At 49.7% G+C, this 26,406-nt stretch overlaps 1 protein-coding gene across 1 annotated transcript; it reads right to left on the bottom strand.

The window, feature by feature from the left end:
• Positions 1-793: 793 nt before the first annotated feature.
• LOC120383104 (neurotrophin receptor-interacting factor homolog) lies at positions 794-21,713 on the bottom strand. Its single transcript, XM_039500730.1, has 11 exons — positions 21,477-21,713; positions 20,555-20,605; positions 19,371-20,057; positions 17,155-17,281; positions 16,053-16,116; positions 15,516-15,656; positions 12,913-13,041; positions 4,200-4,262; positions 2,361-2,439; positions 1,620-1,734; positions 794-897 (listed from the first exon to the last, which is right to left on the bottom strand). Exons 2-11 carry the CDS (start codon positions 20,576-20,578, stop codon positions 794-796), a joined length of 1,533 nt encoding a protein of 510 aa, XP_039356664.1. The 5' UTR covers positions 20,579-20,605; positions 21,477-21,713.
• Between the last annotated feature and the right edge of the window lie 4,693 nt (positions 21,714-26,406).

Below are 26,406 nucleotides of genomic sequence, written 5' to 3'. Positions count from 1 at the left end.
CCCAGGCCTGCAGCAGTGCAGCTCTGCTACTGGCCTCAACCCCCAGCCTTGGCCCTGGGCTGGGAACAGAGCACCAGCCGGGGGCCTGAGGCACTGGGGGCGGATGCGGGGCGGGAGCAAGCTCGCTGCATTGAGGGCTGGGGATGGGAGCCAGGCACGGCGCGGGAGCCGGGGATAGGGCCAGGCACGGGCAGGAGCAGGGGATGGGACGAGGCAGGGCGAGGATGGGTTTGAGAGAAGCAGAGCTGGGGGCAGGGAGTTGAGGGCTGGCCTAGGAGGAGGATAGCTCAGTGGTTTTGAGCACTGGCCTGCTAAACCCAGGGTTCTGAGTTCCAATCGCCTTGAGGAGGCCACTTGCACGCACCTGCCTTTGCACTGCGCACATACACCCTTTACGCACGGGATCTGGGGGCAAAATTGGTCCTGCTAGTGAAGGCAGGGGGCCTGGGCTCAATGACCTTTCAAGGTCCTTCCAGTTCTAGGAGATTGGTATATCTCCAATTATTACCTTACCTTTTGGGCCCTGCTGTGCCCTCCTGGACATTTCTCCACACCTTTGGGGACCTCTGATCTACAAGTATCTAATGGGTGTATGCATCAACAGGGTGAGGGGAGAGGCCACGTCTGGGGTGTAGTTAGGAGCGGGCCCGGACAGCCCTAGGGACTGTATCCTCCAGAACTGGATCGATGGCACCTAATCAGCCATTTCCACCTTTGGCTTCTCAGTGCTGCGATTCTCAGAGGATGAGACAGAGGATGAGACCCCAAGTCACAGAGCGAGCAAGCGGGGTTGCTACTTACTGTATGGGTTTCTCCCCGTGTGGATCGTCTGTGGATGATCAAGTTGCTGCTGGTGCGGAAGGCGGGCGCAGTACTCACAGATATAATCCCGTTTGTCTGCAGGGGAGGGAGAGTGGGTTACTGGCTGCACTGGCCAGCGGGATGTAAGGCAGGGCATTTTACCCAGGCGAAGCAAGGTAGGGACAAGAGAAGGGCAGTAGGTCCAGGGTCGAAAAGCAGGGGTGGTAGAGCAGATATTGGTAGTGAGTCCAGGGCTGGAATGACAGTGGGACCTGCAGGTTGGGATTGAGGGCACTGGCAGAATTGTGTGTATAGGGGAGCTCAGGACCAGAACAGCAGAGGAGTCTGTGGGTCCAGACTGAGATGCATTAGCAGCAGTGTGTGGGGCTCCAGGGGCTAGGATAACAGCGCCGCTTGCAGGTCATGACTTGGGGGCTATGGATCAGGACTGAGGACATCAGCAAAGGTGTAAAGGGAGGGGCCCAACCCAGGGCTGCAATACCAGGGCCTGTGGGTTGGGATTGAGATGCATTGGCAGACCTGTGAGATTGTGGGGCTGGAATTGAGGGCATTTGGCAGATGATTGTGTAGGAGCCCAGAGCTGGGACTGAAGGGGAGCTGCGGGGCTGGACTGAGGGCCCTGGCAGAGGGCTGCGTGCGCGTGTGTGTGTCTTGTAGCGTGCAGCAGCCATGGACTGACTGGGACTGAAGCCGGATGGAGGGGCCTCAGAGAGCTGTGTGTGTGTGTGCTGAGTTGAGGGGAGCCCAGCACTGTAGAAGGCAGGTGCTTTGAGGCCCCTGTGCTCAGGCTCACTGACCGCTGTGCAGCTTCTCGTGCTCCTTCAGGTGTTTCTTGAAGTTGAAGGATTTGCCGCAGCTGGGCTCGGAGCAGGTGAAGGTCTTCTGGTGCACGTGCTGGTATTTCCTGTGGTACTGCCATTTAGGGGTGAAGGGGAAGCAGAGGGTAGGGTCAGCTGCCGCCCAGAGACCCTGCAGTCCGTCCTCCCTGGTTCATACCTAACTGAGCGCCCTCCCACAGAACTGGGAGTCAGAGGGAATGCTTGATTTGGCTTTGGGGCTGGACCAGCAGCCCCAATACAGGGCTCCTGGTGCCACTTGGCTCTCTCTGTAGGATGGCAGACCCGGAAGCCATATCTCTATGGCCCAGTCCACCCCCAGCCTCTCTGTGGAGGTTGCAGCAAAGGCGGCCGATTGGATCATGTTCCAAAGTCGACTGCAATCAGTGGGAATCTTACTATGGATGTCGATCGGCTCTGGGTCAGGGCCTTAGCCTGATATAGAATCTTGTCCTGCTGGGAACTGAGGACACGGACTCGTTTCACTGAATGGCCAGTCAGATGGGAGCGACTGGGGCATATATGACAGCTCCCATTTGGGCCAGGGATTGAAATGGGGATGTCCAGAATTAAACACATGAGTAGCTACAGCTTGAACTATGGTAAAACCACTGAAGACTCATATTCTCTGTGGATCAGGCACAGAGAGGGACCTGTAACATACGTTCACCGGTGGGTCACACTGAACCGAGTGTCACTCACGTTCAGGTACTGGCGGTTGGAGAAGATCTTGCCGCAGCCCTCGAAATCACACAGGAGCATCTCGCGCTTGGTTGCTTTCCTGTAGAGAGGAGGAGGTGAGGATCTTGCAGGTTATTGATGGAGCCAGGATGCAGTCCAGCAGCCCCTCGGTTCTCAAACCCTCCCTTGTAGACCTTCTCTCTGTCCTCTCCATCCCCCCGCTGCAGGGGCAAGAGCCGTGTCCTCTGCAGCCACCTCCCTGGATCTTTCCCTGCTCACCAGCTGCCTTCGTCACCTCTCCTCTGTGGCTTGTGACGTCTGGATAAAGCCCCCTTCATCTCCATGCCTCACTGGCTCTCCATCTCCTTTCCAACCTCTTTTCTCCCATCTGTGCCCATCTGCTCTGGTCTCTCGATTAGCTGTGTAAAGTATTGGGGGTGGGGTGGTGGAGAGATTGGACAAAGCACACCACTAGAAATGGGGAAGGTGTGCGGGTGGGGGCGCTAAGGGGTGGGTCACACGCCCTGTGGAAGATGCCAACTGATGAGTGCAGTGGGGATGCGAGAAATGCCAGGGAGTATCACTAGGCTGTGAGCGTATGAAGGGACAGAGATGGGTGGTTGCAAGGGGGAATGGGCAGGAGACCAAATGGCAAGAGGATTGCCCATCACTGGGGCCATTGAAAAGTATGTTAGGTAATGGGCTTTGAGAAGCAGCCCCTGTTGGGTGGCTCTGGGGCTAATGGGGCTTTTCCTCCTGTCATAACTATAAAGGGAAGGGAACAGCCCTCCTGTGTACAATATTATAAAATCCCTCATGGCCAGAGACACCAAAATCCTTTTACCTGTAAAGGATTAAGAAGCTCAGGAAACCTGGCTGACACCTGACCCAAAGGACCAATAAGGGGACAAGATACTTTCAAATCTTGGTGCGGGGGAAGTCTTTTATTTGTGCTCTTTGTTTTGGAGGTTGTTCACTCTTGGGACTAAGAGGGACCAGACATCAATCCAGGCTCTCCAAATCTTTCTGAACCAGTCTCTCATATTTCAAACTTGTAAGTAACAGCCAGGCAAGGCGTGTTAGTCTTATTTTTGTTTTCTCAACTTGTAAATGTTCCTTTTTGCTGAGAGGATTTTACCTCTGTTTGCTGTAACTTTGAACCTAAGGCTAGAGGGGGTTCCTCTGGGCTATATGAATCTGATTACCCTGTAAAGTTATTTTCCATCCTGATTTTACAGAGATGATTTTTACCTTTCTTTCTTTAATTAAAAGCTTTCTTTTTAAGAACCTGATTGATTTTTTCTTGTTTTAAGATCCAAGGGGATTGGATCTGGACTCACCAGGAATTGGTGGGGGAAAGGAGGGGGGATGGTTACATTCTCCTTGTGTTAAGATCCAAGGGATTGGATCGGTGTTCACCAGGAACTTGGTGAAAAAGTCTCTCAAGGCTACCCAGGGAGGGGAAGGTTTTGGAGGAAAGGGGCTGTTCCAGACTGAGGAATCTGGATGGTGGCAGCGAAACCAGATCTAAGCCAGTAGTTAAGCTTAGTTTATGCAGGTCCCCACATCTGTACCCTAAAGTTCAGAGTGAGGGAGGAACCTTGACACCTCCCCTCTAAGTCTAATTGGAATGGTGCTGCCACCCCCACCAAGAGGCCAATCCAGACAGAGAGGGAGATCCTGCCCCTCTCCAACTACTCCCCTTCTCAGGAGGCACCACCAGTCGCTCAGTGGAGTGGGGAGTCCAGCTGTGGGGAGCAGGGATACGAGGGACTGGTCTGCAGCCCAGCTCTGCTACCATAAGGGCTCTAGGGCAGGGCAGCCAGCAGTCATGGCCAGGGTTCCAGGCCAGGGTCCTACCTGATTCTCTTGGGGATGATCAGGGCCACATCCTTGTTGCTCGGCTGTCCTCGCTTCTTGCGGCTGCAAAGGAAGAAACACACTGATTGGGTGCTCCCAGAGAGGGGCGTGTCTTTCCTCCTCCTTTCTCCCCATGCTGTCTCCCTTTCCCTGGCCTGTGTTTTCCTTTTCTGTACACCCTTCCCATCTCCACCACGCACATTTCCCTCATCCCCTCACTGCGAGAAGGCATAGGAGATGAAGGCTGCCTGGCCTTCTCTGGGGCAGGGATCTCCAGCTACCAGCCTCTCACAGAAAGGGCATCTGGTGCCTGGTCTCATGTAGGTGGCAGAATCCAAGGGTGCCCAATAGCCCCTTCTCAGGACTCATGTGGCCTCGGCCCAGGAAGACGAAGGGTCCCAAGTCCTTTTTCTAGCAAGCACCAGATGAGGGTTGGAAAGGGATCCAGAGCATTCGGCCAGCTCAATGCCCTCCAGAGAGACAGCAGGAGTCTTTCCCCCTTCGTTCACCTCAGACACCCAAGTCCTCCCTATGAGATCAGGCTTCTTGCCAAAGCTCCAGATTGCCCCAAATGAGAGCATCTCTGGGCACCCGGGGAAGTCCGGTCAATCCTGCCACAGAGCCTGTGGCCCTGAGTGACAGGGTTTCATTCCAAGCACCTCTGCATCTGAGAGTGCAGGACGGCTCTGGTCTGCCCTGGATCTCAAGGACCCAACGCAAACCCTGGTCAAAGGAGAATTCAGGGTGGTCACCCTAAGATTGCTCTGATATCTTCCTGGACCTCCAAGTCTCACTAACACCTACATGGACATAGCGACGCCTCTCAGGCACTAGGAAGAGCTCAAGTTTGGCCTAGCACTACAAATTTCATGTCTTGAAGGTCAGGATGGTGTAGAGGCCAGTGCTCAGATCCTCAAAGATCTTTAAATGCCTAAGTCCCATTGAAATCAATGGGAGACAGGCACCTAAATATCTTGGAGGATGTTTCCCTGGACCGCTAGGCTTGGTACACACCTCCATCTTTCTGATAAAGGGTACAGAAAGGATAAAGGGTACAGAAATCCTGCTGAAAGGATACAGGACTTTTTCTCCAGCTCACCCCAGGCTGCTGGAGTCACTAGGGTTCAAAAGTTGAAGCTTTACACAGTAGAACCTAAAAGTTACGAACACCTCGGGAACGGAGATTGTACGTAACTCTGAAATGTTCGTAACTCTGAACAAAATGTTATGGTTCTTTCAGAAGTTTACTAGTGAACACTGGTTTAATGCAACTTTGAAACTTTACTATGGAGAAGAAAAATGCTGCTTTCCATTTATTTTTTTAACGGTTTATGTTTAACACAGTACTGTCCTGTATTTCCTTTTTTTTGGCTCTACTGTGGCCTGATTGCATACTTTCGGTTCCAAATGAGGTGACTGGTCAGTTCATAACTCTGGTGTTTATAACTTTGAGGTTCTACTGTAACTATAAAAACACAAAGTCAACATCGTATCACAATATATAAATTGTTTTAAATCAAACTCTAAATGTTCTTAGGCAGCATTTTTCATGCTTTACCTTTCTGTAAATTTTCAATGGATGTATTTTTTTATTAGTTTGTGTGTATGTATGGATGTTTATTGACATTGAACAATAAAAATCTAATCTTTCCAAGCCTAAATATACAACAGGCGTGCTAGATGCAGCTGAGCTCAATGCTTTCTTCCCCGTGAAAGGCTCCAAGACTCACCAGATAGCGAGCTAGCAGAGGACAACTTGCACAATGCTACAATAGTTGGGTTTCTGTGCTCATAGTAACAGCATGTTTCCATATAAGTAACCTCAGTTTGCCTGGCATACAAAAACTATTACACACCGCAAGAGCCTATCTGTGTATGTCTAACATGGCAAGGAAAAAGAAATTGTACAACACTATATTTAGAAATAGCATGTGTTCATACAGTTAATAGACTACATTGGAAAACAGTTGCACAAGAGGGAAGAGTTAAGGTTACATGTGCATTCTTTAACATTTGCCTGACTTCTGAGCACTCTTGGTCATGGATTTCTACAGGAGAGGAGCACAGTCTGCTCTCCTGAATTTCAACTAGAATCTCAAGTGCTCAGGGCTTCTGAAATTAGTCTTAGTGATTAGTTTTTCAAGAGGACTCAGCAGCTCCCAAGCCCCTGATGAACATTTTGAACATTTGGCCATAACTGTGCAACCAATACCATTCTCCTAATGGCTTTTTTGGTATCAAATTTCCCCATTTTTAATTAAAGTAAAAAGATGAACAAAACAATAAGACCGAAGGAGAAAGCATCACTCTACAATTTCAAAGCTCCGACGGTTTGTAATAGAGATGTAAACAATTTAAGACCTACAATGCAGTGTGGACGTATTTGGTCAGACACCCCTTGAATGCGGTCATCCTAGGGTTCCTAATCACTACGGTAATACAAATAAGAATGAAATGATAATAAGACTTGACTAGGTCAGTAGAACCAAGCTGCTCTTGAATAAGTCCATCGTTTGCATGATAAAAGTAAAGAGCATTAAAAACCTTTAGAAAAATCCACTTTGTTCATTAAATAAGAGGAAAAATGATTTTATTTCTGTACTGTTTGACAGTTATCTTAAATACCTACTCCTCACCGCACAAAATAATTACAGGTGGCCATCATTTATAGTGTGAATAAATATAATTATCCTATGTTACAAACATGATTAAATTGTATTATTTACCAACAATAAAAAGTCTTTAAACACACTGTATTGCAAAAAGGTATAATACAGTTAATCTAATATTGTTAAACAAGGAGAACGTTTGGTCACATACATTTAAGTTTGATCTAATTTAAAATGTTTTGTCTGCATTATCAACCTTTCAATGTAAATCTTGCAGCCAATTCACTTTTGTTGTTGTTGGTCAGTGATGGAATGCCCTGAAAAGAAAAAGAAGTTAGAAAATAGCTAAATTGCCATTTTGGTGAAGAAAATACATGTTACAAGTCACTGACGATCTGCCATTTTCATGATAGAAGATGTAGGCTATGCAGCTTACTTTGCAAGTGCAAGTTGATGCTGCTCAACATTTTGCAATACTGTATATTGCACACATGTATTGTCATCAGATTGGGATGACGGTACTTACAGAAGGAGATGAGAGTTGTCTGCAAAGGAACACACACTACAGTATGCGATGTGCTCTTGATGCTTTCTCTTGCTCCTCAGATTTTTTTTCCTGTCTCGATCTCCTAGCTGCTGGTATCATACTGGCTACAGCAAAAACCACACATCAATGTGTAACTTATTTGATCCATTACTTCCTTTAAACCTTAAAGGGACACCATCAACAAGTTCAGTCAATCTTTAAAATGAGTGACAAGTTCAGGTGCTCTACATTTGATTTCAATGGGAGTCTGAGATCTCTCCTACTTAGCTAGGCATGTTTAAAAATCCCACTACACACTTACACACCTTTGAAAATCTGGCCCTAAATGACTAGTAACAGAGTGCTCTCAAATGCACAAAGTAAAGAAACTGAAGGAAAAAGAAAAATTTATACGGAAATAATCTTTTTATTTCCAGTGATTTTAGAGATTACTTGTAGGTAGAAAGTTTTCAGACACAAGCATGATTTTTGAGTAGATGGTGTCCCTCTAATGGTAAAATTAAAATGCTGCAGGGAGAGGAAGGGGAGCACAAATTAAATATATAATTTACCATTATTTCCTGCTGTGCTTCGATTAATGCCTCCAGAACTTGTTCTCTGCTGGTAGCAAATTGTTACTTGGTTTCACAGCCCCTGTAAAACAGACATTAACAGACTTTCAGTACAGAATTGAAGTCACAAAAACATCTAGAAAAGAAAAAGGCAGAAGAGCCTTGACTGTGCATGTTAATACTTACTTGGTATGTGTTTGGGTGTATATTCTGGGGCTTCTTTCTGCCATAATCCCCACAAAAAAATATCACCGTGAAGAGATAGTTGAAGATGGAAGACTGTTCACACTTAATTCAGCTAATTCCAAAGGAAATGCTTTTACACCTCCCTATGTAATAAAAACATTAGAAAGTCTGGAAAGACAGAGTTAGGGTCTATAATTAATTCCCTGGTGTTATGTAAGGCCGCAGTTCAACAAGAGACTGAAGCATATGCTTCTTTTTAAGCATATGAGTAAGCTCATTGACTTCTATGGGACTATCCATGTGTTTAAACACAGGCACCATTATCAGCCCTTGTGATTTTATTGAGCGTCTCATGATATTTGGTGTTTTTCTTACAGCCCCAGCTCCTGGAGTCAAGTGATCACAGGACAATTTTAGCTTTTATTTAGATAAAATGTAAGTTTCTAGCCCTCACGCTTGGGGGAAAAAAACATCGAAAATGTGTCCTGAGTGTGACCTAAAGGCTCAGAAACCAGAAGACAAATTTAAAGAACCTATAATTTATTATTAGAAAAATCCAAAACAATCCAAAACAAAAAAAACCCCAAATCAAATACTCATGATTTTTGAGATGTGACTCATTACTTCTGTACACTTGAGATCAGCAGTACTGACTTTTAAATACCTTGGTGACTTGGAGCCTAACCATTCACTAAGGACCTGACCCAATTCCCAGTGATTTATTGTGAGTCATTCCTCTCACCTCAATGAAGGTTGCATTAGGCTCAGTCACCCAAAGCAATTTCAAACACCCACCCAATCTTAACCTGGCTTCCTTGGATCTTCAGAGATTAACTCAACTATCAACATCAGAAGCTAGTATTAAAACAAACACATCTTCTCAGCAATGAGCAAATTTTCAGCATCATTTATCTAGAAATTCAATAACAGAGGGCTCTTCAATCTAACAGACAAAGGTATAACAAGATCCAGAAGCTGGAAATTGAAGCTAGACAAATTCAAATTGTTAATAAGGCACATTTTTAACAATGAGGGTAATTAACCCTTGGAACAACTTGCCAAGGGTTGTGGTGTATTCTCCATCACTGGCAATCTTTAAATTAAGATCGGATGTTTTTCTAAAAGATCTGCTGTAGTGCACACAAGAATTAATTCAGGGAAGTCCAATGGCCAGCATTATGCAAGAGGTCAGACTAGGTGATCACAATGGTCCCTTCTGGCCTTATAATCTAATAAACAAGATGCTAATGCATACATCATTTTCTGCATAAAAGTATTACCAATTCACATTAGCAGCTTCAGTGCAGAGAACCAGATACTTCACTGCTGTGAATAAATGATATTTATTATCATTCTGTGATAAAACCCTGTGAAAACTACAGCATTAGTTTACTCCTGGGGGAATTCTGAGTCACTGCACAAGTGCAGAATTAATACACCCCACAGATATTTTTTCCCCTGTAGAATAATTGATTCTGACTGGGAGGTGAAGGAAGCTGCAATTACACCTTTCACCCACCAGGGACTGATGTGACATCAGAAGAGAGGGCAGCTAATACATGGGTCAGAGCAACTAGCCACAGAGGGGGAGGGGACAGAGGCTGCCTTTTTCACAGTGCCCTGCCAGGTGAGGAGACACAGGATACGGAGTGGGGCAGAGCGGGGCACATGGTGCTGCTGGGAGGGGTGGGGGGGGGCGGCGGGTCACACAGACTGAGGTTCCGAAGGGATAGTGGGGGGGACAGACTAGGGTGGGAGCACAGGAGCTAGTGGGGTGACAACTTTGAGCCCATGGACAAATAGGAGTGGGGGAGCAGGGCCACATGGAGACCAGGGGGAGGGAGGGGCGAAAAGAGTGTGCAGGGACACAAGGGGTCAACAGTGTGCCCTTGTTATGAGTCAACAGTGTGCCCTTGTTGCCAAGAAGGCTAATGGCATTTTGGGTTGTATAAGTAGGGGCATTTCCAGCAGATCGAGGGATGTGATCATTCCCCTCTACTCAGCACTGGTGAGGCCTCATTTGGAGTACTGTGTCCAGTTTTGGGCCCCACACTACAAGAAGGATGTGGATAAATTGGAGAGAGTCCAGCGGAGGGCAACAAAAATGATTAGGGGGCTGGAGCACATGACTTATGAGGAGAGGCTGAGGGAACTGGGATTGTTTAGTCTGCAGAAGAGAAGAATGAGGGGGGATTTGATAGCTGCTTTCAACTACCTGAAAGGGGGTTCCAAAGAGGATGGATCTAGACTGTTCTCAGTGGTAGAAGATGATAGAACAAGGAGTAATGGTCTCAAGTTGCAGAGGGGGAGGTTTAGGTTGGACATTAGGAAAAACTTTTTCACTAGTATGGTGGTGAAGAACTGGAATGGGTTACCTAGGGAGGTAGTGGAATCTCCTTCCTTAGAGGTTTTTAAGGTCAGGCTTGCCAAAGCCCTGGCTGGGATGATTTCGTTGGGTTTGGTCCTGCTTTGAGCAGGGGGTTGGACTAGATGACCTCCTGAGGTCCCTTCCAACCCTGAGATTCTAAGGGGTCATTTGCAGATGTGCCTGACTGAATGGGAGAGTCATGGGGAGAGGTTCCCCAACAATTCCCTCCTCCTCCCTTCCTCCCCCCCCAAAAAAAACCTGTTTCATACTTCTCCCACCCACATCCAGCAACCCTACAGGTTCACTCCCAGGCTTGTATTATTTTGACAAATAAAATATGTAGAATTTTAAAATATTGTGCACAGAATTTTTAAGATTTTGGTGCAAAATTCCCCCAGGAGTAACTCCCTACACACTGAAGCCCTATTTAGCCATTCATCTCTCCCCTGGCGAGCAGGATACTGCAGTACACTACAGCCACTTTGTACCACTTGCGTAACACAGAGAGGCCATGTTCTGGCCCCACAGGGCCAGAGGAGCAATCCCTTTGTGCCAGTGGAACTCTCCCCAGGCAGAGATGGCTCCTGTGGAACCGTCCGTGCACTCTCTGGTGCTGTGCAGGGAGCTCTGATATATCAATCCTCCATTGATGTTTGGGATCTTATGCCAGTGGTATAAAGTTAGAGCAGTTGAGGAGCAGAGGGCAGATGGTGCAGGATCAGGGAGCTGCAACTGGTTCCCTGACAGCTCCACCTGCATTGAATTGAGTTGTGACATGGGCAAACTTCAGCCCTACTATATTCTCCCTCTCTACCTAGACTCTAGTACGTTTGTCTCCTTCGTTGTCCCCTAGTTCCATCACTGGCTCCACTGCCATTGAAGTCAATGGAAAGAATCTCTATTAATGTCTCTGGGCTTTGCTCAGGTCCACACATGGCTCCCATCATAGCAGCTGAGCATCCTCCGCGAGCAGCACTGGCAAGATATACATGTGGTAGAAATTTCTGTCCGTTCCAGTTGAGGAATAAGGAGAGACGGACACAGCCAGTCAAGCAAGGAGCCCCAGGAGGGGCGATCTGCTTATTTCAATTGCAATTGGGTTCGAGCTCACAAGTCAGCAAGAACAAAGAAAACACTTACACCAAAGTATTATATGCAGTTGACTGTGATAATCTATCGCTCTATGATTGGCCAAAATTTGCTATCATTACCATACATAATTAGCAAGCTACATGTATCTGCCCTCATGACCCCTTATTGTTCATCTACTCCCCCCACCCTTGCGCTAGTTTGCAAACCAAGCAGTTAGTTATCTATAGGATGCAGGCACAGAAAGTTCTATTGTCTGCGGGCTTGGAGTTTGGCTATATTTCCTCTCGAAAGAACTTCCTGAGTTAAGACTATCCATAACTGATGCTGCATTTTTCCCTTCTTTTTCCCATGTGTACGTGACAAATTTCCCCCCCTGGCAGTTGAGTAGAATAATTTTATTTCATACAGAAGCATTCTTCCATCAACCTGGCTGCATCTAATCAGGGGCTAGGTCAGCATAGCTATGGCGCTTAGGGGTGAGACATTTTTCACACCTCTGAGTGATGTAGCCATGTCGATCTACATTTTAAGTATCAGAGGGTAACCGTGTTAGTCTGGATCTGTAAAAGCAGCAAAGAGTCCTGTGGCACCTTATAGACTAACAGACATATTGGAGCATGAGCTTTTGTGGGTGAATACCCACTTCGTTGGATGCATGTAATGGAAATTTCCAGGGGGAGGTATAAATATGCAGGCAAGAAGCAGGCTAGAGATAATGAGGTTAGTTCAATCAGGGAGGATGAGGCCCTCTTCTAGCAGTTGAGGTGTGAAACCAAAGGAGGTTGATTTTCACACCTCAACTGCTAGAAGAGGGCCTCATCCTCCCTGATTGAACTAATCTTGTTATCTCTAGCCTGCTTCTTGCTTGCATATATATACCTGCCCCTGGAAATTTCCACTACATGCACCCGACGAAGTGGGTATTCACCCACGAAAGCTCATGCTCCAATACATCTGTTAGTCTATAAGGGGCCACAGGACTCTTTGCTGCTTTTACATTTTAAGTGTAGAGCAGGCCTGAGACACCCAGTGTGGTGTGGAAGACAGCTCTGCGCTGGGAATTGGCTGCGGTTTGGTCTGGCTGCTATTGCCAGGGGTCTGTAGTTACAGAGCACAGGGCAGCCCCACGCACGCCCTCAGGCCTATAGGTTAGCCAGCATTCAAAAGCTCTGGGGATGGGAAATGCAGTCACTTCTCAGGTGGGCCCAGAGCCGCTTGGATGATTGAGCTGAGATAGACAAACTGACCTCAATCCCTTCCTTCTCACTCACCCACTTCTCGCCTTCCTTTCTCCTCTCCCTATGTGCTCAGGCTCCCCCTCCTCACCTGTACTGGCCCTCTGCCTGTCTTCCCCTCTCACCTGGATTGCACCGCCTGCTCCTCAGAGGGGCTGCCGTTGGCTGGACTCGTCTCAGTAGGCAGCTGCGCACCCTCCACGGGTCTCTTGCGGCTCTTGGTCTGGCTTTGCTCTCTTTTCAGCTCGGAGTCACTGGATGGACCAGATGGACACAAGAACTGGTTACAACCTGGGAGAGGGGGCTCTCTAATGGCAGGCGAAGCTAGACATGGGAACCAGAGGGAAAGCAACCCAATGCCACCAAGGGAGAGGCACACAGACTAAAAGCATCTCTTCCAAGCCAGTGCTAAAGGAATCAATGTATTATTCCATGTTCACGTCAAGTTAGAGCTGAGAGTTTAGTCACATAACACTCAGGGTTAGATTTGTCAGAGCAGCTTTCCCTCTGCAGAGTATGTTTAACAAATGGGTCTCTCGTTCCCAGGATCAGGACTAAGTCGCAAGGAAGCTTGGGAGGAAGGATGGGATTGTGGTTAAGGCACAAGACTGGGTGGCAGAACACCTGGGTTCTGTTCCTAGCTCTGAAACTGACTCACTGTGTGGGTGAAATAAGGGGCCTTTGTCTATCAGATCCCCCTTGTGGCAAGATGGGGAGCTACACCAACTTGGCTCCACCCCCTGATGCTCTCACACACAAGTCCTTGTTACAACCTGACTTCTCCTCAGCAGTCTCTGGCTCCTTCAGGGTGATGGGGAGTCAGAAGTTCCATGGCTCTAGTAGGCGTCAGTCAGCCCTAGGTCTCCTGTGTTTAGAACCTTCTTATCATAGAATCTCAGGGTTGGAAGGGACCTCAGGAGGTCATCTAGTCCAACCCCCTGCTCAAAGCAGGACCAAACCCAACTAAATCACCCCAGCCAGGGCTTTGGCAAGCCTGACCTTAAAAACCTCTAAGGAAGGAGATTCCACTACCTCCCTAGGTAACCCATTCCAGTTCTTCACCACCCTACTAGTGAAAAAGTTTTTCCTAATGTCCAACCTAAACCTCCCCCTCTGCAACTTGAGACCATTACTCCTTGTTCTGTCATCTTCTACCACTGAGAACAGTCTAGATCCATCCTCTTTGGAACCCCCTTTCAGGTAGTTGAAAGCAGCTATCAAATCCCCCCTCATTCTTCTCTTCTGCAGACTAAACAATCCCAGTTCCCTCAGCCTCTCCTCATAAGTCATGTTCTCCAGCCCCCTAATCATTTTTGTTGCCCTCCGCTGGACTCTCTCCAATTTGTCCACATCCTTCTTGTAGTGTGGGGCCCAAAACTGGACACAGTACTCCAAATGAGGCCTCACCAGTGCTGAGTAGAGGGGAATGATCACATCCCTCGATCTGCTGGAAATGCCCCTACTTATACAACCCAAAATGCCATTAGCCTTCTTGGCAACAAGGGCACACTGTTGACTCATATTCAGCTTTTCGTCCACCGTAACCCCTAGGTCCTTTTCTGCAGAACTGCTGCCCAGCCATTCGGTCCCTAGTCTGTAGCAGTGCATTGGATTCTTCCGTCCTAAGTGCAGGACTCTGCACTTGTCCTTGTTGAACCTCATCAGATTTCTTTTGGCCCAATCCTCTAATTTGTCTAGGTCCCTCTGTATCCTATCCCTACCCTCCAGCGTATCAACCACTCCTCCCAGTTTAGTGTCATCTGCAAACTTGCTAAGGGTGCAGTCCACACCATCCTCCAGATTGTTAATGAAGATATTGAATAAAACCGGCCCCAGCCCCTGGCTGGAGTACGCAGGGAGCCCAGGGCAGCCCAACTCACCGGGTTCAGCTCAGGGCCCGTTTGGATCAGCCAGAACCACTCTTTGTCAGCCCCTTGCTGCTGCTCCCTCCTGCCTCTCCCCCTCTGTAGGCTTGCCCCACGTCTCTCTCTTTGGAGTGTTAGCCGTTCACCAGCCTGCTAGAGGACAGCTCTCTAGCAGCTGTCTTTCTTCTCAGGAACTCCCCTTCTAACTGAGGTCTTTAATATTTTTTTATCATGCCCAGGTTCTTCCCTGCCTAATTAACTGCTTCTCATTATCCTTGGGTGAACCTGAGCTGCCTCATTCCCCATTGTGGAGCCTGTAAGAGGTGGACTGGGCCCCTGAGCCTTCAAAGGGCCATTTACCCTCTGACCACGCAGTGGGCAAATCCCTTCCTCTCCTCTTATCAATAATTAAAATAAGGTCCCTATCCTGGGGAATTTACAATTCCAGGGCCAGATTCTGATCTCACTCACACAACTGAGAATGAGGAGCATATGCTCTCAGCAGTGGTGTTTATGAGCATCCCAGGGTACCACAGCTGAGTGTGAAATTAGAGTGAGGCTTTAATTATGCCAGCAAAGAGTTGGCAACCACAAATCAGGGAGGGGGTGGGAAAGGGCAGGGATCCAGGAAAAGCTATGGAGAGAGACACCTTGTTTTGTACGCGCCCTGTGGGTTCCTGTGTTAATTGTTAATGTACGAAAGAGTCACGGAAGGTGAAGGGACAGAAGAGCCGGGCTGTGGCATTACGTCAGAAAGAACCTACACAGACTCTTCGTAAAGTGCCAGACTTTGGTCCAGCCTGGAAGCCCTTCAGAGAGCAGTGCAGCCAGCTGCCTCCCAGCCCAGCTCTAGCTTCCCTTACCTGTCCAGTGAGGGGTGGTAATTCTCATCTCGCAGGTCGTCGGTGTAAGTGAGGTCATCTTCCTTGGTGAAGTCTTCATCCTCGTCCTCTTCCTTTTTGGGCTCAGGCACCTCCTCTGGTTTATCCTCCAATCCTGGTGCACTGCAAGAATCAAATGTCAAGAGAGGGGTCTGGACGAAGCCTATCTCCCTGAGCCATGGCTCTGAGGGGAAGTCTCTGAGGGCTCTGTGGCTCCTGATCCCACCATCTCTCCTCACAGCCTGATGGCCATCCTGTCTACATGTCCCTGTCAGTCACTGGCCTCTCTGCTGAAGCTGTTCCCAACAGGGCTGATGAGTAATAATAGGGATGGGGCAAGACTGCCCCACTGGGAACTGGCTTGATAATTTCACACCAGACATTGTCAGATGGGAGTGACTCTGGGTCATCGCAGTCCTGGGGATACAGGGCAGTTCCTCTCTAGTCCTGGGAGCACACGCGCAGGGGATAGGTAAGCACCAGGGACAGATGATGAGGAGAAGAGCCTCCGTCACTCACCTCTCCAGCTCTATCCCTTCTGTGCCAGCCTCTGCCTCTGCCAGGGGAGCTGTGGGGAGAGAAACTAGATGCAGTCAGTTGAAGGGTGAGATGGAACCATGAAGCTGAGATCTGCAGAGAAGGGACAGGGAAGGAAGGAAGGAACAACCGCAATGGTGGAAGAGAGGGGGCAGGGAAGGTTTGGGAGGAGAGAGGAACGCAGAATGAGAAGGCCCCAAGGAAGGGAACTAAATCCTCATTCAGGGTATAAACCAACCACTAACTGTCCAGAGAAAGGGGGCTAGGAGAAACTATAAACAAGTTGTTCCATAATTGTCCAATAGGGAGTTTCTTGCCACCCCTATGAAGCACCTGATACTGGTCACTGAGGGATAAAGGGCTAGATGGACTCCCCCTTTCCTCGGAGCCCTGGGGATCTGAGACCCACGGCTCTTCCCCTCACTCCAGCCGGGAGATCACGTCGGGTTTGGGAATGAGAAATCCTGCTGAGGGGGGAAGAACATTGTGGGATGGGGGTGAATGAATGGCTTGTGGAATGATTGTTACAAAGAAAGTTCCATGACATAACCCGGCCCCTCCCCTACGCTGTGGGGATGTGGCATCAGAAGACAGACATGGGAGACCCTTCGGAAGAGTCAGACATGCTTTGCCCCCTGGAGAAGATGCTCAAACAGCACTAATATCAAACCACTTAGGCCAGATACCGAGCTGTAGCGGGGAATGAAACTTTCAACAAAAAAGACTTCTTTTCAGAAAATGAGATTTGGTTGAAAATTATTTCATTTGCAAAACAGTTTAGCTTTCAATTCCATTTTTAGAAAGTATTTTGAAATTGTAATTCTTTTTTGGGGGGGGAAGAACAATTTTTTTTTAAATTGTCAGATTTTTTAAAAAATTGTCAGTTTAGAAATTGTGTGGAATTGCCACCTTCTGCCAGAGTTCTACTTTGTCCCGCCTGTCCTTTTCCACCCAAACAATGGGGGAGGAAAGTCAAAGAGTGAGAGAAATTAATAGCAAAGCGTTACTCTGAAGGGTTAAGCACTGAACGTGATATTTGTGGAGAGAAAGCTTGTAATACCCAAGGGAACAAGGAATCCCTTACCCAGCGAGGTCACGCTCTTGTAATTCTCCTGCATGACGTCCCTGTAGAGGGCTCTCTGACCGGGGTCCAGCACAGCCCACTCCTCCTCCGTGAAATACACAGCCACCTCCTCGAAGGTCACCGCCCCCTGAAACAACCACAGTCCCCACTCAGGACCTGTTCCCCAGCCATAATCCCACCTGCCCCAGACTGTTCTAGTTTCCTGTGTACTTTCAGTAAGGCTTATAATACCCATAATCTGCAAGTTGCAATCTCATCCCTACTGCTCCCAAGTGCTGCTCAACGGCTCACTCACTGCTAGGTCTACCATTTCCACATGCATCATTCAGGCCTCTGGCCATTCCCTCTGCTCATAGGCGCTGACTTATTTTTCCCAGTGAGTGCTTCGCCCAAGGCCCCGTCCCCACAACGCTCCGTCCTCACTCTGCCTCTTCCCGCCCCATCCCACAACTTCCCCACCTGCCCTTTGCTCGCTCCTCTCAGTCCCCTTCCTGCCGCTCCTGGCTCCTCTCCGTCCTCCCTGAGCCTGGCCAGCCCAGGGGCCCTGCTAAACAGCTGATCGGCAACCAACCCGGGTCTGCCCAAATGCTGTGGCTGGTGGGTGCTGAGAACCCCCTATTTTTTTTCCATGGGTCCTTAAGTGCTGGAGCACCCACAGAGTTGGCGTCTATGCCTCTGATACCTAATGCACCTTCAGTGTCCCAGGATGAAGGTCACTTGTTAGTATGTGAAACTGAGGTGGTTCCCACTGGGTTCACAGGGACTGAACCAACAAATCTATGGAAGCTCCTTAGCTGGAATTCCTCCAATTGCAGGTTCCAACAGGTCCGAGATGGAGCCCTCCTGCTCTTTATTCTCACCCAGCCAAATGAAACCTGAACCTTTAGTATCTGGCTCAGTCCACAAGGTTAACTTCTCTCTTCGGTTCCTTCTATTCTGTCAAGGGACCATGTCACCCTGTCATGCTGTTTTATGCAAGTTTTGCTGGTTTATTTTTGAGAATCTCACCGCCCCCTCTCCCCCCAAGCTATGGACTAGAGGTGGCCTGAAATATAACAATGAACAGCCACGTTCTTTGCTTTATAGCAATGACTCTCAACCTTTCCAGATGACTGTGCCCCTTTCAGGAGTCTGATTTGTCCTGTGTATCCCCAAGTTTCACCTCACTTAAAAACAACTTGCTTACAAAATCAGACACAAAAATACAAAAGGGTCATAGCCACTATTATGGATAAATTGCTGGCATTCTCATTTTACCATCTAATTATAAAATAAACCAATTACAATATTTATATTCCACTTACATTTCAGTGTATAGTTTATACTGCTCTGTACACAAGTCATTGTTGATATGAAATCTCAGTTTGTACTGACTTTGCTAGTGCTTTTTATGTAGCCTGATGTAAAACTAGGCAAATATTAGAGGAGTTGATGTACCCCCTAGAAAACCTCTGTGTATCCTCAGGGGGACACGTACTTCTGGTTGAGAACCACTGCTTTACAGTAGCTTGAGACTCGAGCGGCGGAGTTCAGATCTAGATCTGAAGAACTGAACTTGCCCAAAGGGAAACAGATTTAGAAAACCCAGCATGTTTCTTTTTTGCCTTCCCAAACATGGGGCAGGAAGGAGACCCTGCCCCTTCCGTGGCCCTGGCTCTTCCCCCAAGGACCCATCCCCCAGCCAGGCCAGCAGCTGGAGACCAGCCGGGGAGCCCTGGCAGCTCTGAGGAGCTGTGGACCCTCCACCTGCCCGGGGTGGGGGAGCTCAAGAGCAGCCCCAGGCCCGTGTCCCCGCCCAGGGCAGGTGCAGGGCCCACAGTTCCCCACAGCTGCACACATGGCTCTTACCCTAACCCGGTTCCGGCCGGGGACTCGGAGCCACAGCCTGGCCATGGTAAGAGCCGTGCAGGCCGTTGTGAGGAGCCGCAGACCCTCCACCAGCCCTGGGCTCCAGCTGCCAGCCTGGCTGGGGAGCAGGGCCTAGGGAGGAAGAAGGCGGCCAGGGGTGGGGCCCATGGCAAAAAGTGGATGGGCGATGGCCCCCCGGCTCCCCCTATTCCAGCACCCCTGCCCCACAGCATCATATCGGGGCGGTGTGGGGGGCGACATTTTATCCTTTGATTTCCCATCAGATCTGTCTCTCCCATCATCCCTTCTCAGCCCCACGCCTGGCTCTGCTCCCTCACAATTTCCCCCCCTCGCGCCATATCAGCTACCTGAGCAGGCTGGGTCGACTCCCCTTGCCCCAGGCAGGCTTCAGCCAGCGCAGCCGCCTCCTCGCTGCTGCGGGGCTCCCTCGCCGTCACCCAGGCCCGCACGTCCGCCCGCAGCGCCCCCAGGAACTGCTCCCGCACGATGACGTCCACAATCTGCTCCTTGGTGTGCTCCCCGGGCCGCAGCCAGAGCCGAGCAGCCCGGCTGAGCCGGGCTAGCATCTCCCGGGGAGCTTCTCCGGGCCGGGCAGCGCCTGAGCGGAACTGCAACCGATGGGCTTCCTCGCTGGCCTGCTCTGAAACGGCCACCTTGCCCTCGGCACGGCCCCTGGTGGGGCCTGTCCGCATGGAGCCGCAGGTCTCAGGTGCCTCCCGGGGGAACGAAGGAACCTCGTCCCCGTGAGGCCAGTCACGGGACGGCACCACTTGTTCAAGGCCAGCAGTGTCTGCCCCTTCCCGAGACCGGTGAGGTGTCTGCGCCGTCCTCAACGGAGAATCTTCCCCCTCTGAGCATCCCAGCCAGGACTGGGATGGCCTCCGCGGGGACAAGGGCCAGCCAGGGCTCTGCTCCTCAGCCTCGCTCTCCTCCCTCTTGGGATGCTGGATGGGGATCCCACAACGCCCTTCCACCAAGGCACGGGGTTCGCCCCACATCCCAGCTGTGGCAATCGCCCATTGCACCTGGTCCTGCTGGGAAAACGCTGGGGTTGAAAAACTTGGACTAGCTCCACAGAGTCTGTTCCTGCACCTGAGCTAATGGGGCTGTCGCCTTAGCGCGGGTGCTGCAGATTCATCACACTTTTATATCCCGAGGTTCAACCCTCACAACCCACCCAGCGTGAGGAGGGGAGGGTTCTGGTAGCCCCCGCAGCAAGACTCATAAGCATAGGTGCCGACCCACAGTGGGCAGTGGGGATAGGGCTTCAGTGGAGGGGGCGGAGCACTCCCAGAGAAAAATAGAAGTCAGCACCTATTCTTGCTCATAAGCCAGACAGAGGGGGAAGATGCGGATACCACGGCACCCCTACTAGCTTTCTTCCCAGTGGGCCTGTTCCATAAACCAGGCTCCAGGTCACGCAAGTCCCAGCCACAGGTCTGTCACCCTCTGCTGCCTGCTCACCCCCATCTTCTTCACCCCCCTGCGTTTTCTGCCCATCTCCCTCCATACATTCCAGAAACCCCCCTACCTGAGCTGGTTCCACAGCAGCCATTTCCCAATCCGGACGTTATTCTGCAGCCTGTCAGGGCGAGAAGGGAGGTTTCAAAAGGGCCTTGGCACCATTTCACGCCCCGATTCCCTCCTGGCTCCTTCCCTGCAGACAGATGCCCTAGCCATGGGGCAGTCAATGCGCGGACGGCTGCCCAGCCCCGGCCTGCCAGACGCTTTTGAAGGGGACCCCAACATCTTTTTTATGTATTGATTGTTATTGTTGCTATTTTTTTTATGTGATTCTCTCGGGAGTCTGGACCTTGCTGAAGAATTTTGCACCGGGACAAAAAATAACTGACTCCCCCTGAGTCTGTGCCCCGCTTTATTACAACACAGACCCGGCCTCTCCCTCCAGGAGTCAGCGCATTTCTACCCACAGTCTGAACCAAACCCCAGAAAGGAGCAGAACCAAAGGAGCCGCTCTGGGGGATCCCCCCTGACACTGTCCCCCAGGGCAGCGCATCCCCCCAGCAGCGCGGGGACCAGGCAGAGGCAGGAACTGGCTTTTCCTCTCCCTGCTCCTCCCCTTCTCCCCAGGAAAGTCACTGTGCCCCGGGGTGCTGCAGGGAATGGGGCTGGGCAGGGCTGGGAGCCGGGAACCTCCCTCCCCACTGATCGCTCCTGCTGCCCCTGCCAGGCTCTGCCCCTGTCTCCCTCCCGCCCCCTCCCCTCGGGCTGGGAGACTCGGTCCCTGGCCCGGCCCGGGGCGTTCGCTCCCTGGAGCTGGCTCGGCTCCTGCGGGGGATCAGGGGGGCAGAGCCGGGGGGGGGTGTCAGGGCGGGCAGCAGCTCTGGGACTCGCAGACCCCCCCGGGAGCAGAGCTGGGGCGAGGAGGGGCCGGTGGTGCAGAGTCACTTTCCTGCCCGGCCCCAGCCCTTCTCCCGGGTCTCGCCCCTCACCTGCAGGCTCCGGCTCAGGGGCTGGTGCGGGCAAAGCCGGGTTAATGCAGGTCGGTCCGCTCACAATGGAGCTGCAGCGGCTGCATCTGACCCAGGAAGCTCAACCCCCGGTCTGCTGAGCAGAGAGAGCAGAGCCCTAGGAGCTTCTCCTCCCTGAGCAATACCCAGAGCCCCCTGGTGGGGAAAAGCGAAGGAAACCTCCCCCATTGTGCACCCCAGCAGTGCGGACAGAAACCTGCCTCGGGGGGGAGGGGGGATCCTTTTCTCTTCCCTGAAAAGAGAAAGAAACTTCCAAAGCAAAGGAACCAGAATCAGAGCCCAAGCCAGGGTGTCTGAGACCTTCTCCTAGCGCTCTGTGCTTAGAAAACATTCACCAGCAAACCTGGACTGAAGACCTGGATTTACTCCAGATCAGCTCCAGTATGAATGCCACCATTTGCCCCAGTAGGCACCCAGACACTATGGTGATGGACGTCGCATGAGACCCCTATGGAAAAATAAACAAAAAACAGTATTGAAAGATTAAACTACAGTGACCTACAGCCACTTTACTTCTGGAGGAGCTTAATGTATTACTTTATGTGCATTTATTACCTTTCACATCTTTAGTCAATTCATAATAAAGTTTGTCTACACAGGGAAATTAATTTGGATTAAAGCAGGGTATGAATTTAAAGTCCAATAGCTAGACCTGAGTCCTGCACTTAGGACGGAAGAATCCCATGCACTGCTACAGACTAGGGACCGAATGGCTGGGCAGCAGTTCTGCAGAAAAGGACCTAGGGGTTACGGTGGACAAAAAGCTGAATATGAGTCAACAGTGTGCCCTTGTTGCCAAGAAGGCTAATGGCATTTTGGGTTGTATAAGTAGGGGCATTTCCAGCAGATTGAGGGATGTGATCATTCCCCTCTACTCAGCACTCGTGAGGCCTCATTTGGAGTACTGTGTCCAGTTTTGGGCCCCACACTACAAGAAGGATGTGGATAAATTGGAGAGAGTCCAGCGGAGGGCATCCAAAATGATTAGGGGGCTGGAGCACATGACTTATGAGGAGAGGCTGAGGGAACTGGGATTGTTTAGTCTGCAGAAGAGAAGAATGAGGGGGGATTTGATAGCTGCTTTCAACTACCTGACAGGGGGTTCCAAAGAGGATGGATCTAGACTGTTCTCAGTAGTAAAAGATGACAGAACAAGGAGTAATGGTCTCAAGTTGCAGAGGGGGAGGTTTAGGTTGGACATTAGGAAAAACTTTTTCACTAGTAGGATGGTGAAGAACTGGAATGGGTTACCTAGGGAGGTGGTGGAATTTCCTTCCTTAGAGGTTTTTAAGGTCAGGCTTGACAAAGCCCTGGCTGGGATGATTTAGTTGGGTTTGGTCCTGCTTTGAGCAGGGGGTTGGACTAGATGACCTCCTGAGGTCCCTTCCAACCCTGAGATTCTATGATTCTATGAATTCTCTATGTGAATTTTCATATTCCAGAATAAAAGTGTTTCATTCCAAATTACCATAACCCACTTGTGGGGCCAGAAAGCCACCTTCATTAATACTTCCTCTGTATACTTGTGGATTAAGCTAATTAAGTGAATTAAACTAATTTGGAATAAAGCACTCTTATTCCAGAATCAGAACATCCACACAGGAAGTTAAATTAGGAAAAGTTATTCCAGAATAACTCCTCATGTAGACAAGCTCTGAGACTCGAACCCAAGAGTCCTGTAGAGGACCCATTTACACAGCAAAACAATTGTTGCTGAACTAGTCACAGGGAAAACAATCCCTTAGCCCTAGATATCTGGCAGGGGTGATGTGATTAGTTGCCATGATTAATTCCTGAGTATTAACTCCATTAAGTGCAGACACAAAGCACCTTCAGGGCTGACTTGGCTGCCAGCTGATCCCAGACTGTTAGAACCTGTATGGTAGATGAGGTCTAACAACCTGATTTTCAGAAGTAACTACAGATTTTGGGAGTTCCAGCTTGAGACACCTGGGGCCGGAGTTTTCAGAAGTACTGAGAACCTGCAGCTTCCAGTGACAGAGATTAGTGCTCATGTAACTCTATGTGGTTCTTTGTCCCCATCTAATGGCTAGGAACAGGGCCGGTACAACCATTTAGGTGACCTAGGCGGTCACCTAGGACGCTGGGATTTGGGGGGGAGGGCGGTGCCATTTTCTTCAGCAGCGACTGTGGCAGCCGGATCTTCAGCCGCCCCGGTCGCCACCGGCATTTAGGCGGAGGGAGCTGGGGCAGGGGAGTGCGGAGAGGGCCACCTGCAGCAAGTAAGGGGAGGGCGACATGAAGGGAACTCCCTGCCCCAGCTCACCCCTGCCCTGCCTCCTCGAGCACGCTGTGGCTGCTTCACTTCTCCCGCCTTTCAGGCTTGTGGCGCCAGTCAGCTTAGGTGCTGCAAGCCTGGGAGGCGGGAGAAGTGAAGCAGCCACGGCGTGCTTGGGGTGCTCGTGCTTATGCACGGAGCAGGGGTGAGCTGGAGCGGGGGAGGTGCCTCAGGGCGGAGAGTGGGGGTGGGGACCCGCTGCAAGGGGGGCACCTCAGGGCATAGGGGGAGAGCTGCCGTGGGGGGGGGCCTCAGGGCAGAGGCGTGGGGGAGGGCGCAAAGTGGAAGTTTCGCTTAGGGCACAAAATATCCTTGTACTGGCCCTGGCTAGGACACCGAGAATATTTACTGGAGCAGGACTTTAACCTGAATCTCCTACATCCTAGGAAAGTGCCCTAAGCGTCAGTCTCTCTCACATGCTTTCTCTGGCCCAATGCATATTTAATATGAAATAGAATTGCTCCAGCAGAAGAGATTTGAAAAACCACCCTGGAGTAGCTAGTCAGTAGGGCACACAGCAGGGATGGGGGAAATCTGAGCTCAAATCCCCGAGCTAGTGGCTATAATGGGGGCTGTCTTCCTGGTTTTTCACAAGGTTAGGCATCTAACTCCAGGGTAGGGTGACCAGACAGCAAGTGTGAAAAATCGGGACGGGGGTGGGGGGTAATAGGAGCCTATATAAGAAAAAGACCCAAAAATCAGGACTGTCCCTATAAAATCGAGACAGCTGGTCATCCTAATCCAGGGTACGATTTATGGCTGAGAATCTAGAGTTGGTGGAAGGGCCCATCTCTGGTCCATCAGTCAGGTGCCTAAGGCCCAGATCAATAAGGTTAGGTGCCTACATACCTCTGAGGATCTGAGCCCTCAGCCATATCCCATTCCTCTGCATCTCATTTCGGGCTAGTTTAGGCAACTCCTTGCTCAGCAAGCTGGCTTCTGAACAGCCCTTTCCTAGGGGCCTAACTCTCCCCGCACAATGTATGGGGAGCCTGGGATGTAACTTGGGGCTGAGAATCTCACTAGGTATTAGGGCACCTAGGAGTTAGGTACTGTAACACCTAAGTACTCTTACGACACTAGCGCCCAGTCCATTAGCACAGGCAGGAGCTACTCATGATTTTAGTTCGAGGGGTCGAACCTCACGGAGGGCCTGACAAGGGCATTGTTACACTCAGCCCCTTGGAGGATTAGGCCCTTGTGTTTCTTACGGTGGGCACCCGGAAACTGGAAGTTGCTTGTGGAAAGTGTGGGGATAAGAACCTGGAGAGGAGTGAAGAAGAAAAAGTAGAAATAAAGGCTGATCCAAGCATTAGAGCAGTAGCATTGGAGCTCTGGGTTCACTTCCCTCTCCCATCATGTACTCCCTGTGTCACTCTAGGCATGTCAGTTAGGCCCTGTTCAGTGGAAGCTAGGAACTCAGATACTATGGTAACAAGGGCCAGATAACTATGATAGAGGGACTTGGGAGATCTAGGTTCAATTCCTAGCTAGGCAAGTAACTTAATCTCACTGTTATTATGGATGCAATTTTTGTCACAGTGATCATCCCTGTAACAGAACCCATGCATTTTACCACTGGTTTCAACTGGACTATGAAAAGAAGGAAGTTATTTTCTTACTATAAAGTTAAGCAGTGTTTGAAAAAGAAAGTATTGTGGAAATAAATCAATCAATAAAATTCCATAGCTTCATTTTCCAAAGAAAAGAAAACTTAAGGCTTGTCGACCGCATCAAGCTTGGTGCAGCCAACTGACCCTGTGCACCTTGCGGACATGCATTAGCGGTTTGTTAATATGCTTTGATCTAGTCCCCTTTGATAATATTGATGATTATTTATTTATCACAGCTCTGTAACCGTTAAAAGGAGGCTTGGAATGATTCAGTTTCTATCTGGAAATGTTGGCAAACATCTATTTTGCTGTACACACACAAATCCACGAATCAACATTTCTATCTATAATAATAAAAATTTACAGATAGGTAAGTAAGAAAAATGCTGCTTGAGAACTTATGAGAGTCAAATTCCAGTGAGTTAGACTTTTGAATTAGGTTTGTTATAAATGCGCTAGCAAATTAATAGTAAAAGCAGGTGTGATTTGTTGATATAAGGATATTTACTTGGTCTATCTTGACATGCGATCGTCAAGTAAGAGTTAAAATTTAGCTAACAGCTAAGACAGAAACCACAGATCAAACAGGAATGCTTCAGAAGCCCAAGGACACTGACAACTGTAAACACTTGATAAACTTATATGGTCAAATGTCTGCCCAGTAACTTGGCTTGTAAGGCTGGTCTACACTGGGGGGGGTCGATCTAAGATACGCCACTTCAGCTACGTGAATAGCGTAGCTGAAGTCGAAGTATCTTAAATCAATTTACCTCTCGTCCTCACGGTGCGGGATCGACGTCCACGGCTCCCCGTCGACTCCGCTACCGCCGTTCGCACTGGTGGAGTTCCGGAGTCGACGGGAGCGCGTTCGGGGATCGATATATCGCATCTAGATGAAACGCGATATATCGATCCCCAAGAAATCGATCACTACCTGCTAATATGGCGGGTAGTCTAGATGTACCCTTAGAACAGAACA

This window comes from Mauremys reevesii, linkage group 15, assembly GCF_016161935.1.
Source record: "Mauremys reevesii isolate NIE-2019 linkage group 15, ASM1616193v1, whole genome shotgun sequence".
In the NCBI taxonomy this organism is placed as follows: domain Eukaryota; kingdom Metazoa; phylum Chordata; order Testudines; family Geoemydidae; genus Mauremys; species Mauremys reevesii.
The sequence above is the reverse complement of the archived record's forward strand: the minus strand, read 5'-3'. Positions and strand labels throughout refer to the sequence as shown.